The 17,702-nt window shown below is 38.5% G+C and overlaps 1 protein-coding gene across 4 annotated transcripts in view; it reads right to left on the bottom strand.

Moving 5' to 3' along the window:
• Positions 1 to 17,702, bottom strand: part of ZEB2 (zinc finger E-box binding homeobox 2) — a 190,041-nt gene that overhangs the window by 16,880 nt on the left and 155,459 nt on the right. For all 4 annotated transcript variants that reach the window (XM_072983738.2, XM_072983735.2, XM_072983729.2 and 1 more), the window contains exons 5-9: positions 17,157 to 17,345; positions 16,149 to 16,363; positions 13,448 to 13,556; positions 6,878 to 8,847; positions 1,819 to 1,999 (exon numbers count right to left, since the gene is read on the bottom strand). In XM_072983738.2, the coding sequence (XP_072839839.2) occupies positions 1,819 to 1,999; positions 6,878 to 8,847; positions 13,448 to 13,556; positions 16,149 to 16,363; positions 17,157 to 17,345 (2,664 nt within the window). The remainder of the gene's footprint in view (positions 1 to 1,818; positions 2,000 to 6,877; positions 8,848 to 13,447; positions 13,557 to 16,148; positions 16,364 to 17,156; positions 17,346 to 17,702) is intronic.

Genomic DNA, 17,702 nt, shown 5'->3' with positions numbered 1-17,702 from the left:
TGGTGATTCATTGCTTGAGGGAATCAGAGGGAATTTTGTGAGTCCAACTGTTGGGCCTACTCTACTCACAGCTTACTACTGGATTTCAGCCATTTTTTTTAGTTTGCATGTGTATGTGTGTCTGTCTGTGTACAGAATGTATGTGCACTGGAAGAAATATAAAAGATTCCTAGAAAAGTGGAATATAAGATTTGTATAAAGTGATGCGTATAGAAAAGGAAACAATTTCATGGTACATTCATCATTATCTACTTATTCTAGAAAAGCAGCTTTATTTATTTATTTATTTATTTATTTATTTATTTATTTATTTATTTAATTTATTTAATTTATATCCCGCCTATCTGATCAGGTCAGGACCACGCTAGGCGGCTGTATGTTCTAATTTTCTTTTTAAAAAAAGTTTGCGCTTTCAACTTCAACTTTCCATGTCTTTCTAAGGCTGAGCTACTAATCTCTGGATAAATCCTCAGGTATTATCAGATACAGTGCTTTTAATTTTTGTCCTCTACATTGTATGATGGGTGGAGTTCACTATATAGACCATTAGCTCCCAACTTGTTGTGTATACGTGTATGCACACACATACAACTTTAAACTTCTCTTTTCTATATCCATAGATCTTCCACATTCTGGCACTTTCCTTAATGCACTACACTACAATTTCCATTATCCACAACTTGAATAGTAAATGTTTATGCTGGAAGATGGACGTTGTATTGCAACACATCTACAGAATACCAGGCCAAGGAAACATGTGTAATTTTGAAGGTATTTTTAGGTTTGATATTTTCAGTACTTTGGTATAATACTGATCAAAACGTATTCTAAATTTTCAGGTGGCATTTCACAATAATGTTTAACTTTTTATCTAACATAATTGAATATGTTGAAGTTTCACAGAGAGAAGGCATCTCTGTCCCATAACAAGACTTCAAGGCTGCCTCTTTTAATATAGCCAGCATGTGAAGGGCATTCAGAACTAGTTCTATACAGCAGGAACTTAATGGAGCACGGCAGAGAGAACCTTTCAAAGAACACCCAGTCTGAAATGTAGAAGAAGCCATTGTCATACTGTTATGACTGGTATGGTTTAAATCAATGGGGATACATGTGAAGGTATGGATAAGGAATACATAAGTTTAAGTATTTCCAGACTTAAGTGACATTGTTCGAGTTCCTCCTGCATACTAAATGAATTGGCTACATGGCTGACTAGCATTTTGGAAGGTGCTAATATTTAGGCTGATATTTGCCTATTTAGAGTGGAAGCTGTCTTTTAGGCTAAATCAGGCTTATAAAATAGCCATTTGTCCAGTCACCTTTGGCTAGTAACAAATTACACATCAGAGATGCAAGAGAATTAGCTAATCCTCTCCATATATGCATTTAGGATCAGGTTGTCTAAAAAATGTTGGTGGTCAAAGGTAACCTTTAATGAGAAAGAGATTATTATGTTCATAAGATAGCCCAAAGTTAATTTCCTTCAGTTTACTCTTCAGAATGCTACCTTTTTTTTGGTAGCCTCTGGAGGCCTAGTCAATGAACTGGTTTTCTAGTCTATTCATAATTTTTATTTTTTATTTTGGTGCGCTCTGACCCTTTCAAAAATGGATGCAAAACCAAAAAGTGCAAACATATGTAGCAAGCAAAGGGTTGGGGGAGGACTCAAACTGAGCTAATCAGTGTACATTATATCTTCCCTGTTGAATGCCTAAGCATATGCTGCATCTTATGTTGCTGAAGTGTGCTCATTAAATATTATGAAATGTGCCACATGCAACAAAACTTATTTCCACAGATCACAGTCATTCGTACCTGTGTGCTCATATTTGTGTCGCAGAAGGGAACTGCTTTTCTGGAATGTCTTGTCACATAAGTCACATGCGTACATGCCACTTTCTGTCTTCTTGATCTTCTTCCGGGACAGGCAGGAGTCAGAGTCTGTCATGTCATCGAGACCTGACATGTAATCTGGTGTTCCATCCAGCAATTCTCCCTGTGATGCAACCAAATGGTTTATGTAAATCATGTTTCCTTCCCTTGTTCTTTGAGACAATATCCAGCATCCTCATAGTTACATTAATTATTTCATATTAGCAATGTAAAAGCCAGAGTTATAGTAAGCAGTCACACTGGCTCAATGTCAATTTTCTATCAAAACTAAAAAGCAGATTCTAGAAAGGTGGGAAAGGTGGTGAAAATGCACGTGTTCATTGTAACTAAGGTTGTATGCTGCATGTGATAGCTGAAGAAAACTGTAGTGTGCTCAGTGGTGTTCAGCTGACACAGGATATAGGGGAAGGAGCAATGGTTCTCTCTAATTTCCTCTCCCCCCCTGCAATCTCTGCCATTCCAGGGGAATAGGAAACCTCTTTGGGCCACGATAGGAACTGGCTCTGGTGGCTGCAGGGAGAGCTGACAAAAAGTGCCATCCTGATCCTTCCACCACAAATGGAAGGAATCTTCATGTTTACAGCCAGTATCTTTAAGCTTCCTTCCGATACAAGGAGATCTGCAAGCGGGATCTGAAAGCCTTAGGAATGGGCCTCAACAGATGGGAAACCTTGACATCTGAATGTTCAGCCTGGAGGCAGGTGGTGCATCATGGCCTCTCCCAGTTTGAAGAGACCCTTGTCAAGCAGGCCGAGACAAAGAGGCAGTCCCGAAAGGAGCAAAGTCAGGGAGCTGGAGAGGGGACAAATTGTATTTGTCCTCAGTGTGGAAGGGATTGTCATTCTCGATTTGACCTTCTCAGCCACACTAGACGCTGTTCCAAGTTCTCTATTCAGAGCACACAACCATAGTCTTTCGAGACTGAAGGATGCCTAATCTAAGCTTCCTGTTTATGGACAGAAAATCTGAAATGAATTCAGTATCTTTAAGTTGCCACCTGAGTCTCTAGCTACATGTTATACCATTGGACTGACATCTGGGAAACCATTTTTCCCCATAATATTTAGGAACACTTAGGATTGTGTTGTATAATTCTTTCCTCTCCAGACGATGGGGTGAGGAAACACATATGCTATTGATACAACCTGTAGATATACAATAGAAATGTCAAAATGAGAGGTGGACAACTGAGCATAGCAGATGCATTTACAGCCACTACTTTATGTCACCAAAAAGTTATTTCAGTTTGAACCGGCACCTTAAAATTAAAAGACAGGGCAGAAGCTGGCAATTCCGTAACTGTACAGGGATCTGGGCACTTAGATTGTCATGCAATCAACCTCTCTCTTCAGTGGAATGAAAAGCCACAGACACACTATGGTGTAATAGTAGCAATGGTTGCTCCTGAAGTAGTAATGGTTCAGGAGCCTAGAGTATTAACTAATATTATAGAAATGTTGTATTTGTGCAACGGAAGAAGGATGAGCAGTAACACTTCAAGGATCATGACAGCTGGCAAATCAACCAGTCAAATCCATGTAGCTATTTGGGCTTTCACCTGTATGGAAAGTGCTAGCATGAATGTAAGAACCTCATGACGCAGTGGTTAAACTGCTGTACTGCAGCCAAAACTGTGCTCATGACCCAGGGTTCAATCCCAGGTAACCGGCTTAAGGTTGACTCAGCCTTCTATCGTTCCAAGGTTGTTAAAATGAGGGGGGGGGGGCAATGTGTAGCCTGCGTAATTAACTTGTAAACTGCCCAAATAATGCTTGAAGCGCTACAGAGTGGTATATAAACAGCACACTTCACTTTTTACCTTTTTTTAAAGGACCACGATATTAATGTATTTTGATGATGCTCACAACTGAATTTATGCAAATTATTCCCATGCAATTCCAAAAGACTTCAGTGCCAACTTTGAATTGCTGGGTGTTGTAACTACGAAACCATATCGATCATTCCAAAAAGTGAGGCTGTCATCCTCTACACACTTACTTGGGACTAATTCCCACTGAACTCACTAAGATTTAATTCTCTGCCGATTACAAGGGCAAAGAAAGGTGCAGAACAGAACATGTCAGGGCCTCATTATTCCTGTGTCATATCTTCCATTCTGTTACTTCAGTTCCCATAGAGGCCTAAGCAAGATCATGTCTCTGTGTTTGGGAGAGGAGACATTCAAGTCTGTGGACATTCTATTCTGAGTGCTTCTTGATTTTTCCACACCTATAGCTACTCTAAAATGTACGAATGAGGTATCACAGAGATATATTTCCAGGTAGTATTTTAAAGTCATACATGAATGGACAATGCCCTGAAATTCTATGGAAATCTTCTAGAATATGTATTGCCATGAAAAATACAGAAAATAACATACAACGATGGCTAAAGAATTTGGAAATAAGTCTCTGGAGATCAGCTAAGAGATAATTTTTGTATATAACTTGAGATTAGAAACAGTTGCAACCACTTTTCTGGTGGCCTGTCAAATCAGTAAGAAGTTTTTTTTTTAGTGGGGGTGTAATTTTTGAAAGGAAGTAGAAGCTGTAGACTGCCACACTGGATCAAAAACCTTTAAAATGCAAGTTTAATTTTTACCTTTAAGTCAAGTCATATACAAACAGATTTAATTCTCATGTTCTGGTTTCTCTTCTGAGAATTGAGCAACTGGATCTTCACATCTATTGAAGCTTTAGACTTGTGTTTGGTTTTTTTTTTTTTTAGATAATATCTCTGATACCGCCCAGTTCAACACAAATCTACAGAGCACATAGGGCAGGCTGAAAAACTGGCCCAAATCCAGGTACATGTGCCAGGTACATGCCAGTCATCTACTCCAGAATGTTTATCTGGCACATGCCCAGCTCATCACCAATTAGTCCCAGTAAAGCATAGCAACTTATATGATTCCTCTTGTGTGGATGTTAAATCCCAACAGGATTTGAGCTAGCGCGATCAGGAACACAAACCCTCTTTTTCTCTCTGCCTACTGCTTAAGTAAAAGAAAACAACAGTCTAGGAATCTTAGACTCTCTTTTTGCAGGATTTGTCTTTTGGAGTGTAACTCTGAGCAGTTTTTTAGAAGTAAATTCCATGAAGGTCATCAGGGTTCACTTTGTGGTTAGTATTCTTAGAATTCCAAAGAGCATCTCAAGTATTCTTAACAACAGTTAAGTTGTATAAAAAGAAGTACTTGCCAAAACTAAAGAGGTTTTCTTGTAACACACCAAACATATATTCCATCAATGTTAGACAGGCTTTAATTGAATTTTATATTTAGGTACAAAATGTTGTTATTATTCAATCCATTTAAATGTATCCTGTCTAAAGGCCCTAAGCTACATTTTTATATTTAATTTTTAAATTTGAAATAGGGAATATTAATAACACTTTTTATCAATGCTCTATCTATGTTAAAACAGCCTTCAGCATTTAGCAATAATGAATTTGGATCAGTAAATTATTAAATTTCTTGATATTTATTTTGTCTTGATCCAAAGAGAGTGCAAACTTGCATGATAACATGCATTTCCATTTGCTATCAGACAGTTCGGTTTCTAAGACTAGGTTTGTACTAATTAATATTAGAGAAGATTAAATAGGCTTAAATACGTTTACAAAGAGGGCAGATGTACTGTAAATTAGAATAGTGGAACAGCTGTTATGGAGGTACCGTGTTATTTATGCTCTTATTGTGCAAAGCGGGATTACTGCCTGTAACATTAAACCATACCTGATTTTCACATCTGAAAATATAAAACATTTACTAGTTGGTAAAATTACTAATGGAACCTAATAGGTCATATGGGAATGTCCACAGATGTTTCAAAAAATCAACTATAATCAGTTACGCTACTTTTCCCAAACTGTAAATGCATCTACAATTCCTGCACATGAGGAATGTTCCTTATGGATAAAATACATTGCTATACTGTATTAAAGTGGACAAATGCCACATTTTTACACATTTGGAATTCCTAAAAGGTTAGAAGCAATGTAGAACACCTCTTCACTGGGCAATGGCTCAATGGCAGAGTACATGTTTTACATGTAGAAGGTACAAGTTTCAGCCATGGCATCTCTGGAAAACCCTGCAGACCCACTTGCCAGTCACAGTAGACAAAGCTGGGCCACATGGACTAATAGTTTAATTTAGGGATACAGCAGCTTTCATATACGTCATCTATGATCCACATCAGGTCAACCTAAATCAGCACTGGGTGAAATTTATGTGAAAATGAAGACTGACATTTTTACAGTCTCCTGCACAAGGCCTGTGGGATAGGACTGGGGTAGCAGGATGGATAAGGGTGGAAAATGGAACAGGTGAGATGAAAACAAGTCTGGCTTGGGGATCTTCATAATCCCTTTTATAGCTTTGCAAAGATTAGTCAGAACGTATTATAAACAGCTTATGGCTGCATTATCATTTCCATGCAATTCTCTGGGAATCTCTTAGGGTTATAGTGGCCAAGGGAACTACTTTATCATGGTTGGCAATGCCAATGAAGCCACAAACCAGGGGTCTGTATTCATCTTAAAGGCCATTAAACTGGGATGGCCATTTATGAATGTGAATTCTCTCAGCATTCTTTCCATTAAGAGTACTTAAGAGCCTTACTAATTATCGAGCAGCAGTAATACATTATGTGTTTGTGTGTGTAAGGATCCTAGCCGTCTGTTCTCTTCCCAGGTGTGCTTCTTTGAAGTAAGTGGTGATGCTGGACCCTGAAACCTATTTAAACTGCTAACAGAAAGATAACGTCTAAACAACATCAGCCAACATGATATCTGCCCATCCTAGCCATGTTTCTAAGCTATTCCCCTTATTTGTAAAAGATTCAAATACATATTTTTTAAAAGATCTGACAGATTTTGAAAGCTGATTCAGCTATAAGATGCTTCAAATCATGACGTGTGGCATGGAAATATTATATAGGATTATTGGGGGGGGGGGGAAACAGTGCCCGATATTTACCTGAAAACCTTGCTTCCTCTGGTACTTTCGCCTTTGCTGCATGTCAGCAAACGTAGCTGCTCCAGTTGGATAAGTGTAGGCCATATGTGGTAGGAAGCTCATCTGATCTATTCCTGGGTATGGTCGTAGCCCAGGAATACTAGTCTGAACTGGAGGCATAAAAGTAGCTGGGGGAAATGCGCTCTGTGGTGGAAGTGTGGTGTATAAAGGTTTGGCACTAAAAGGGTGCATACCAAATACTGGGTTAGTGCTTTTATCCAAACTGTTTGAATTAGAAAACTCTTTCTTGATAAAAGTCAAATTCAGTGGCTCATCTGAGGTTTCAGAGGACGACGAAACACTGTGGTGGTCTACGTTTACACTACTGGATTTTGTTTTGTTCTTCGTAGCGATAATACTTTTGGGTTCCTTCATTTGTTTTGGTAAAGACAAGTCCAAAGGCTCAGCCTGGAGCTCCTCGGAGGAGAAACTGTTTGGAGTGTAAGAACTACTGTGGGAGTTTTTAGAAGATGTGGAAGAAAGATTCAATGGAGAAGGAGTATTGCTCCTGGAGTGGTCCAATTTATCAACGGGTTTAATATTGGTAAAGTGAGTGGGTTTTGTTAGCCTGAGAGGAGTATCACAGTTAGTAACACTGTTATGGAGTTCAGCTATAGATGGTGATGTTATAGAGTCCACAGGCTTTACAGGGGATCTGGCTGACAAAGAGTCTTTAGTGGGAGTGTTGTTGGTGGCAGCCAGCACCACCTTGGCACTGCTTCTTTCTAGTGATGGCGACCTGGAAGTTGAGTACTGGTAGACTTTTCTTTGTTCAAACCATTCCTTCACAAATTCCTGAGGAAGGCCAACGGCAATGGAAATTTTCAGTAGTTCATCAGAGGTGGGTTCCATATTCATAGCAAAGTATGCTTTAAGTACAGACATATGGTCCTTGTATGGGTTGATGGGGCTAGTCATTCCTTTCTCAAGTACCGATGATAGGAGGAGAGTTTGCTTATCAACAAAACCTCCAGGTTTGCTAGGAGCCATGTTTTCATGAGGTTGGAGGACTGCCTTGATTTCTTCATTCATCTTACATAAGTAACGTTCATGCTGATGCAGGGGAATGGGACCAGGAAAGCTTTCTTTACAGAACTGACATGAAAATGGAGTGGGTATATTGTGATTTTCTATCATTTTATCTTCAGTTACCAAATCTATTAGGGTGCGCAGCTTTTCTTTCTTAATATTGTTGAGCTGCCTCCTTGAGTCTGTAGTCAAGCTCTGGAGACAAGCTTTGGCTTCATTGACTTTTTCTAATGTGTAGTCAATAATACTTTTAGTGGCACCATTATGACTGACTACTGGAAGACCCACAGGTGGAATACCAGGAGAAGTAACACCTTGCTCTTCTGGTTGAGAACATGGCTCCTTCATGTGATAACCCTTCAGCTTGGAGATTTCGTCAGTGCTGCAGTCCATTTTTTGCCTAGAAACAGTGTTGTCCACAATCTGTAGGACTTTCTGCACCTCACTTAAATTGCTCCCCATTGCTGGGAATCCAAGTAAAGGTGATTCCATCCCTACTCCTAAGTGCTGCATTGGACTTTGCGTAGAAGCATGGATTCCAATTGGACTGGTTGCACCAAGTCTGCCATTCATGAAAGGACTAGCACCAGGGAAACCATGAGTTGCCATCAGAACTTTATATTCATTGAAATCTAGTGGTTCCGTTTTGATTTTCAGTAAGCCTGATTGCTCAGACATACTAAGTGGTTTTCCATTCTCCAGCTTGTTTCTCAGTTGTGTAATGGCTGAATTAGTAGGTGAGGAAGATACAGAGTTAGGAGAAGAACCCGTTTTGATATTGTTTCTCATTCGGCCATTTACAGAGATTAAGCCAATACATTTCTTGCTGCTGATGTGTGAACTATAAGAGCCAGAATGGGAGAAACGCTTCTTGCAGTTTGGACACTCGTATGGTTTTTCACCTGCAATGAATTTTTAAAAAATAAATGTTAGTAACTCACATGTCTGTTTTTTAGATATATGCTATAACAGATGATTATATCATTCGTGCAATTTCCCCCTATTTATTGCATTTTCATTCTCTGCAATAGAAATAATACGATCTAGAGCTTCTCTAATTACTTGCATGCATGATCTTCTCTAATTCTGTGATATTCCTAGCCTCCCTAGCATTTGGCAGTAAGCAGAACATGCATGAGCATACACCTTCCTAAAACAAAAGTAAGGAAACGTATCTAGTGCAGTGTGTTGGGAGCCATAAATTCATATAGCAGTTCTTGTAATATCTCAATACTAGGAGTAGAAGGATATGATTTTACCATCTTTAATAAGCACCAGGCAATATGCAGCTATAAAGGCCTTCTTTGCACCAAGCTTTCTACAACACTGGTTTTGGGAAACTGAGAGGCTAAATATTCCAGAAATTGCATGATACACTATGAGAAACTAAAGTTATCTTTGTTCGCACTGATAGAAGCTATAAATATTTTAATTTTCTCTTTCTTGCTTCCATCAATCCAAATTCTGAAGGGGGAAATTCTGCCTCAGAATGTTGGTGTTTAGTGGTTTATTTCATTTTTAATTATTTAGAACATTGTTGTGCAACATACGGCCCGCCAGGTGCATGCAGTCCCCACCCTCAAACCATTTTCACAATCCACTAGTACCCCTGAGGCCTAAATTTTAGCTCCATGGGTGAATGGTCAGAGAACAGCTGCCATGTCTCTCTGGGAGGGACATTGAATTTTCTCTCATCTCCACCCCAAATCCTTGTTTGTTCCACCTTCTCAGACTTGCTCATTTTAATACAGTCAAACAGGGATTAACACAAGTTCTGGCTTTCATTAATGAATTTCAGGCTGATTCCTTTGTTCTTTCCTGCTCCCTCTCCCTTCTTGGTTCCTGTGTTTTGTTTCCTTCCCTCCATTCCTGGTTTCAACAGACAACAGTAAGTTATATGACACCAGAATTTAGCAACATGTGATTTCTACAACTCATATTTTGCATCTAATCCCAAACTGAAATCCACGACTTGAACTAACTTTCTAGTTTCCTTTGGAGGCACACCATGGTTTGCATAAAACAGTTTGTTCAGCCCTCATAAAAGCCAAAAGGGTTTAGCATCAGGATAACCACTTTGGCTTGCCATGGTAAATTGTGGTTTACAGTCAACCAGGAAATGAAGAAAACACAAGAAGGTGAACTGAGGTAGAGGTGATGAATTGTGAATCTATAGTTCTCTCCCGTAATTTTGTTATTTTTGGAATGGCCCTATATGAGTTCAATAGACTCCTAATTGCAGGAGGCTCTGATGCTCCCCTTCTATGTCAGAGCACAGAATACTATAAACGTTGTTTCCCCTGTGACACATGGGTATTTCCCCCCCATTTATTTCCTACCCATTGAGCTTTGTGTTAGATATGCATGTGAAATTCTGAAAAAAGTTATGCAAGGAAGTGCTACTTCTAGTTTTGGAAGTACTACTTTTAGTTTATTCCACAGCAGAAGCTCATGCAGGCCACCTGATCTAGGATCTTGAGTGTGAGAGGGGAAAGCCTTGCCTCAAGTCTTTAGATGGATTTCAGGCACTAAAGTCCTAAAGGCCATATTTCTTTCTCCCAGATCCACAAATTTCGCTGGTTACTTAGGTTTTACTCATCCAAAGCAGCAGTAATCATTGCATAGCACATCATTATTCAGTGCCATTCTTATCATGAACAATTATTAAGCAATGTCCATCAAACTTGTGCCAATAGCCAAAATTATGTTGTGTAGTCATGTTGGCAGAATGGCATAAGTTGCAGCAGCAAATTGCTGCTAATTAAGATTCCTCGTTGCATGCCAGTTGGTTGGCTTGGCACAAAACCAGGAATCCAAATGGGAACAGGTTAATTAGTGGCAACTTGCTGGTATGAGTTATGCCATATCTCTTCTTCCAGTGTAGCTACACAACCAGATTTACACCAAGATATTGCACATAGTAGGGAATATTTTAGCCAGGGAAAACTGCATTTTCCTAGAAACCAGACTCAACATCCTGTGTAATGTGAGAGCTTCACCCTTGAAATACAAATCTAAGAAGAGATCTGTGGACTGTGTATGGCAAGTGATGGAGAGGGAACCACATTAATTGCACCTTGCAAAGTAATTATCTCTAAATACCCTCATGATGCCAAATCTTTTTGTAGATACCAAATTCTAACTTTGCATCGTAATCTTGTAGGTCGATGGTATACAGCCAATCAAAATAAAAGGCCAAAAGAAAGGGGCTGGTATAGACATGAGAAATCATAGATGGCTGCAAAAGCAAATTCAACAAATAGCAAATTCTTACCACATAGCAGTGCTTCGAATATTTCTTTTTAAGCATGTGGGCCACTATACTTCTGTAATGACTATCTATATGCTCCAGTACAGAAATTTTCTTCAGATTTACCAGATAATCTTTGTTTGCTTCTTCTTGGATCAGCTTTATTTAACAATCCTACCAAATACATTATTAGCATTTTGCAAAGCAAAATTACTGGAAATTAAGATAATTAAAGCAGGGCACATAATCCAGCAAAATAAGACCTTTCAAGTCTCATTGGCTAAGCTCAAATTTAACATGAAACCATAGTTTCCTCTTAAGAAAATAAGCTGCTTATTTCTCTCTTTCCTTCCCTATTCTTTTGTATGCATCACAAGGAGATGGTAAACTCCTGATTTTGAACTTAAACTAACTATGGCTCTCTGTAACTTGGACTCAGGAAATTTATTACATCATCAGTCCTATGTGGCATAAAATGCACAACAGGATTTCGGACTCTATTTAAGCTGCATTTTATTGAGAACAAATTGGAATTAAACTATGTTCTAAGATATTGGCTTGTTTTCAAATAAATATTTAAATAAATTACAGTTTTAAAGTTCTAATGGCACATGTTAAGTTTAAGACTGAAAGCTCCTCCTAATGGGTATGAAAAAGGAAGAGAAAAGAGAGACAGTGCTTAAATCCAAAGTACAGTGCAGCTTTTTCTTATAATGAGAAATTACTTAAATTTAGCCACTGATTTCAGTGGAAGAATTAGGCACATATCTGAATTCCTCTAGTTGAAATCAATGCAACTTAAGAGGTGATTAACTTTGAATTGTACCCAAGATCTACAGATATTGGTTTGCTATGGAAAAAATAAAGTTCATTGCAAGACTTTAGGTGCTTGTTTTAGGTTATATAAATAGAATAAATTATTAAATGTGAGCAAAATAATGCTTTGCTCTTAACAAACTGTACATGATTACACTTATTTTTCAGTCTGTTTCTTAGCATTAAAATATGGCATTGATCAAACTAGTGCATTCTTATCTGGGAATAAATTTGTGGGCTGTACCCTTGAGTAGATATTAGATTATGTGCAGTGGTTCCCAACCTTGGGTCCCCATATATTCTTCTACAAAAACTCCCATAATCCTTTACCACTAACTGTGCTGGCCAAGATTACTGGAAGTTGCAGTCCAAGAACATCTGGGGACCTAAGATTGGGAACTACTGGATTACAGTCTCAATTTATTTGGTATTACTTCAGAATAAATGGTCAATGTTATGAGTTGTAATCACAGTATGTTTGCAGCAAAGGATGATGGTTTCACCTCAACCCTACTTTGTTTCAATGTTCATACAGGGACACGTTCCAAATATAACAGTAAGATATTGTCGCCTTTTTCTACTGTCATATGCTCTGATCTGCAAACTTGTGTGTATTCAGATATTCAACTGGATTTCTTAGTGCACTCAGAGAGCCAATTTATATTGATGTAGGGGAACTAATTTTTTTGACAAAGTTAGTTCTCTTTATGGAAATTATGACCAGTGTCTGATTGTTGTACTCATTTTTTAAAAAATCCCAGCACAGCATCATACAAGCCCACATTAAAATGTACAGCATACAAAGGAACTTGAACTTGCAGAATCCACAAAGTGTGGCCTTAAGTAAGTTGCTATTTCTCAGGTTGACATTGGAAGGATGGATGAGATTCGAATACAAAATAATTGAGGTAGCTTCTTCTTCGAGTGAGTTTCATGTGCTCCTTGGAGCTCCTTCAGAGAGGCAGCTTGTGCCTGGGACAGGGTACACCTGTGAAATTTTAGGATCAGCCTCAGTCCCTGCTTCAACCACAAGTTGCCTCTCCTTTTCCAATGTGACCAGATTGGAAACACTAGTATGGTTTATTCATAGAATTTCCTGTAAATGTTATGTTAGAAAATAAGAATATCAGATTAGGAGTATCTAAGTGCCAAATGAACAAGACTGCCTGGATTTATCTGAATAGAAATGGCTTCAGGTACAAATTAGAAATTAATTAATTAATTAAGGAATAGGTTGTGCGGTTTGGAAAATATTATGCGCAAACTCTTGGTACGCGTTTCTCTCTCTTCTTTTGTCTCAACAGCAGGAAAAAACGGAGGTGCACTAGATGTGCTTTTTTTAAAAACAAAAGTGTGTGTGCGTTTTGAGCAATCTTTTCAAAACTCAGCAAACTAAACCAAATGCAAATGAGGAGCCTTGCATTTTGAAGACTTACCACTGTGGATTCTGAGGTGTTCCTTCAAATGGTGTTTGTATTTGAAGGCCTTGCCACACTCTGTGCACTTGAACTTACGATTGCCTGCTCCTTGGGTGAGCAACTGGTGCTGGGGAAGCAAAGACACTAGGATGAATTTTGTGCATCCACAGCATGCAAAGTGTGCTTATGAGTGTCTGAGTAAGTGAGTTTAAGAGACAGAGTGGATGAGTGAGGGAAGGAGAGCAAGAGGTTTCCCTTTTAAGAAAATAATAATAATCAAAGCAGTTTTATATTTATCTGTCAGAGTGATAGATCTGCATCCGCATTTATTTGCCTCATCAGTGCTGCCATAAAAATCAAAATGTTGGCAGTAAAGCTGAAGCAAATCTGAATGAACTTTCAGCATTTGCTTTGGAATAATTTCTTCAGTCTTTCATCTGCAGTGCAATATATTACGGCACGCAGCGTTGGAAGTCATGGATTTGTTAATTTTTAAAAGAAACCAAGGCCTGTAATATTCCCAGCATATGGTAACTACATATAATACTTCACAACACACAGGTTTGTTGGTTTGTTTGTAGACCCTTTTATTGTGCCTCTGAACCTTTTAGCATTCGTGAATATAAAAAAAAAACACATTGTATTTGTTATCTACTGAAAGAGCCAGTCCCTGAATTGAACTATCTTTCTGCTTCTTTCTTTTTTTCTCTACCTCAGCAATTCCAAAAAAGAAAAAAAAAGAAGTGAAAAAGCAGGGGCAAAATAAGAGAAAAGTTGGCAGGGATGACAAACTAAAAAGCAGCGCAAAGATAGAATCAAACACAGCTGACCTTTCTGAACAACTGAGAAAAGTGCCCTGACTTTGAATTCTGACCAAAAGAGAGAAAAAGAAAGGAGCGGGGGGGGGGGCAAGGGGGAGGCTGCAGCCATCTAGTCTGGATGTTCAAGGTAGGAGGTCAGCCTCTCTCTCTCTCTCTCTCTCTCTCTCCTTTTCCCCCCTTCCCTCCCAAGCAGCAATGACACAAAAGCCTATTGCAGAAAAGACAGCACAGAAACGGTATGACAACTGCTAGGGTGTGCTGAATCTTCCCACATTCCTAGTGAGACAGATGGTGTTACATGGGACACAGGGAGGGTTGTTCAAACAGCAGCAACCTTCAAAGATCAAGCAGAGCCCAGCCCGCCGAGCGCCATTGAGGGACCAGCGCTCATATGTTGCTGAGTTGCATAAACAAACAGCAACAGCTGCTTTGTCTCCCCCCACAGCCCTCAGAGGACTACTATAAACTTTAGTTGTGCCACTGTTAATATGATACAATCATTTTAATTTACTAATTGTAAATGCCATGAGCAAATGAGGGGACTTTTCAACACCAAAGCTACCATTCGTAATGCGCCAACACAATCACACTCTTGCATGTGAAATTCAAGGCAGCTAGGATGGATAAATATCCAGCCATTCCAACTCTCCTCCACCCCCCACCCCGCCGCCACCAGTGTTTTGATAGTAAGAAGCAACAGAGAGGGAAGGGGGGGAAAGCCACTCTGTCTCCATTTTGTCATGGGGGGGGGAGTTACAGATTATCATTATTGTCTCTACTCTGTAAAATGAAATGTTATGAGAAGCTCTGTCGGAATTATATTTTATCGATTACAGAGATCAAGTGAGAGATAGTGAGCTAATTACCAAATTGCTTGATTAGAAGGTGGGCCTGATGCATGTTTGTCTAATTAAACACATATTTTATTGAAAACCAGCTGTCAAGATAAACCTAGAGGAGTATGATTTCCCATCCCCTAAGATAGAAATAAACCATTTCTTTAATTCTGGTGTAGTTGGACCCAATACACATAACTAAGTTGAACACCTACCATATGGATTCCTCCCACAAACACTTTTTTAATAATACATCATAATAGATGTTTTAAGAAGTAATTCTCTAGTGAGCACAAAAATATACCTTTGGTATGTAAAGAGCCCTCTAGCACAGCACTTTGGAGTAATTAGTTTATGAATGTGATGAAGCTTAATCATATGTTCAAAACAGACACATTCTATTCAATTAAATCTAATGCATATCTGATCAAGGAATCATTCTGATTTATAGGAAATATGCAGCTATGGTGTATATACTTCTGTTGTGGTGGATTTCTAATATGATCATATATTATTTAAAAAATCACAAAGAAGGCAATGTATGTACAAACAAGGTTAACTCAAAAATATAAACCTAATCTTACAAGCTAGACAAAAAAAAAATCAAAAAAGGCTCTGTAAAAGGAAATGAAAGACAGAAAAGATGATGAGAAAACTTGAAATGTCTTTCAGATCCTATAGGGGTTCAGAAATTCATAGTAAAACCAAGTGAAAAATGGAATAAAAATGGCTGAGATGTTTAATAATGTATAATTAAAATGCCACAATTTCATTCACATTTTGAGGAACATAAAAAAATGAAACTAAAGTCAAGTTAAAGTGCAAATAAAATTTCTAAATTAGAAATTAACACACTCATTCGATCGTGAACATAAGACTATTAAATCATATTAGAAGAGACCATCAAAAAATCATTTAGACCTCAATTAAAGCTATTACCATTAAAAGATCTGCATCTTCAAAATGCCATGAAAAATTAATAATGATTGCCAATCAAAGCAATATCATTTCTCTAAGGAGTTATTATAGAAAGAAATCACTTAAAACAAGCCCCCCCCACACCTGATCTGTCCCTGGCTTGTGCGTCACCATATGCCGCTCGAGCTGGGTGCGGTAAGCGAATGTGTAGTTACAGAGGGGGCAAGGGAAGTTTTCCTCATTCTTCTCATGGCGATACTTGATGTGCTCTTTCAGTGACGTCAAGCGCTTGTAGCCCCGGTCACAGTAGGGGCAGGTCAGCAGTTGGGCAAAAGCATCTGGAGTTCCAGGTGGCAGGTCTGTAACCAAGGGATATGAGAGAAAGAAGCAGGCCTAAAGGTCAGTAAATCAATGGCAGCTAATGGGCTTCTTGCCCGGGATGGACTGATAAGAATCTGGGCAATCTGTCTACACGGGAATGCCATGATTTCTACCTAGCTTGTGAACCACGTTAATGATTTTTAACACACACACACACACACACACACACACACACACACACACACACACACACACACACACACACACACACAGCATGTGTATACACACACAGGTCAAACTTGTACGGCTTATTAGAAGCATAATTTGTACTTTGCTGCATCATATCATAAAACTTTAATAGCTTTTTTATTTTTGAAAGAAACCTATTTGGGGCTTTGGTTTATCAGTCCTTTGTATCTAATTATCAACCTGCTGTCTTCATACATAATAACCACATATACCATATCTTCTTGTATGTTTTGAAAAATGTATTTATAAAAGACATAACAGAATCAGTTACCCCATCTTTAACATATCTCATAAAAAGTTAATCATTCCAAAACTAAAGTCAGAGCGAGAACACTTTTCCTTTAAAGCACAACTCTTAACTATCTTGCTATTTATTTCACCTATAGAACTATCTCAACTTCACTAAGTAAAAAAAAAAAATCATAATATGCTGAAATTACAGTCACAATCTTTACTCATGAAATTCCATGCTTCTGCAGCTGTTCCTCAATTTTAAGGTAAACACCCAGGCATGTAGTGCATTTATAATTGCAACAGCTGCAAGAGGTCAGAAGAGTGGCTAAAAATGAATTCCATCCTCACCATTTTCTTCTTGTCCGTTGGCCTCCGGAGTGCCAAGACGAGACAGTTCCTCAGGCGCTTCTGGGTAAATAATGGCTGTATCACTGCGTTGCAGGTACTCCTCTATATTGACTGAATGTCCATCTCCTTCCTCCAGTTTCCTCTTAGTAAAATAGTCTTCAAAATCCGATGTGCAATTTGTATTCTTAACTGAAATGGAAAAGAATAAGGGAGAAAAAGAAACAAATATAAAGATCTCTTCTGGGAAATTGTTATGTCTGTCTCCACATGGTTGTTGGAGTGTAAAGCTACACATTTTGAATCTGATTCCCAGTATTTGGCCACCCAACATTTGGTGAGTCAAACGTCAACCTAGCTTATTTCTCCTATCAATGAAATCACTGATGGGTTTTAAAGAGAACAGATCAGGCAAATCACTGATTACGTGATTCATTAATGAAAGATGACAGAAGTCATGTGTGTTTCTTCTCAGTGGAAAGGAAAAGGAAAAAGATACAATCTTATATACTACATATGCACATAACCTAAATAAACAATATTTTAAAA

The sequence above is a fragment of the Pogona vitticeps genome, chromosome 1, assembly GCF_051106095.1.
Source record: "Pogona vitticeps strain Pit_001003342236 chromosome 1, PviZW2.1, whole genome shotgun sequence".
NCBI classification, from domain to species: domain Eukaryota; kingdom Metazoa; phylum Chordata; class Lepidosauria; order Squamata; family Agamidae; genus Pogona; species Pogona vitticeps.
The sequence above is the reverse complement of the archived record's forward strand: the minus strand, read 5'-3'. Positions and strand labels throughout refer to the sequence as shown.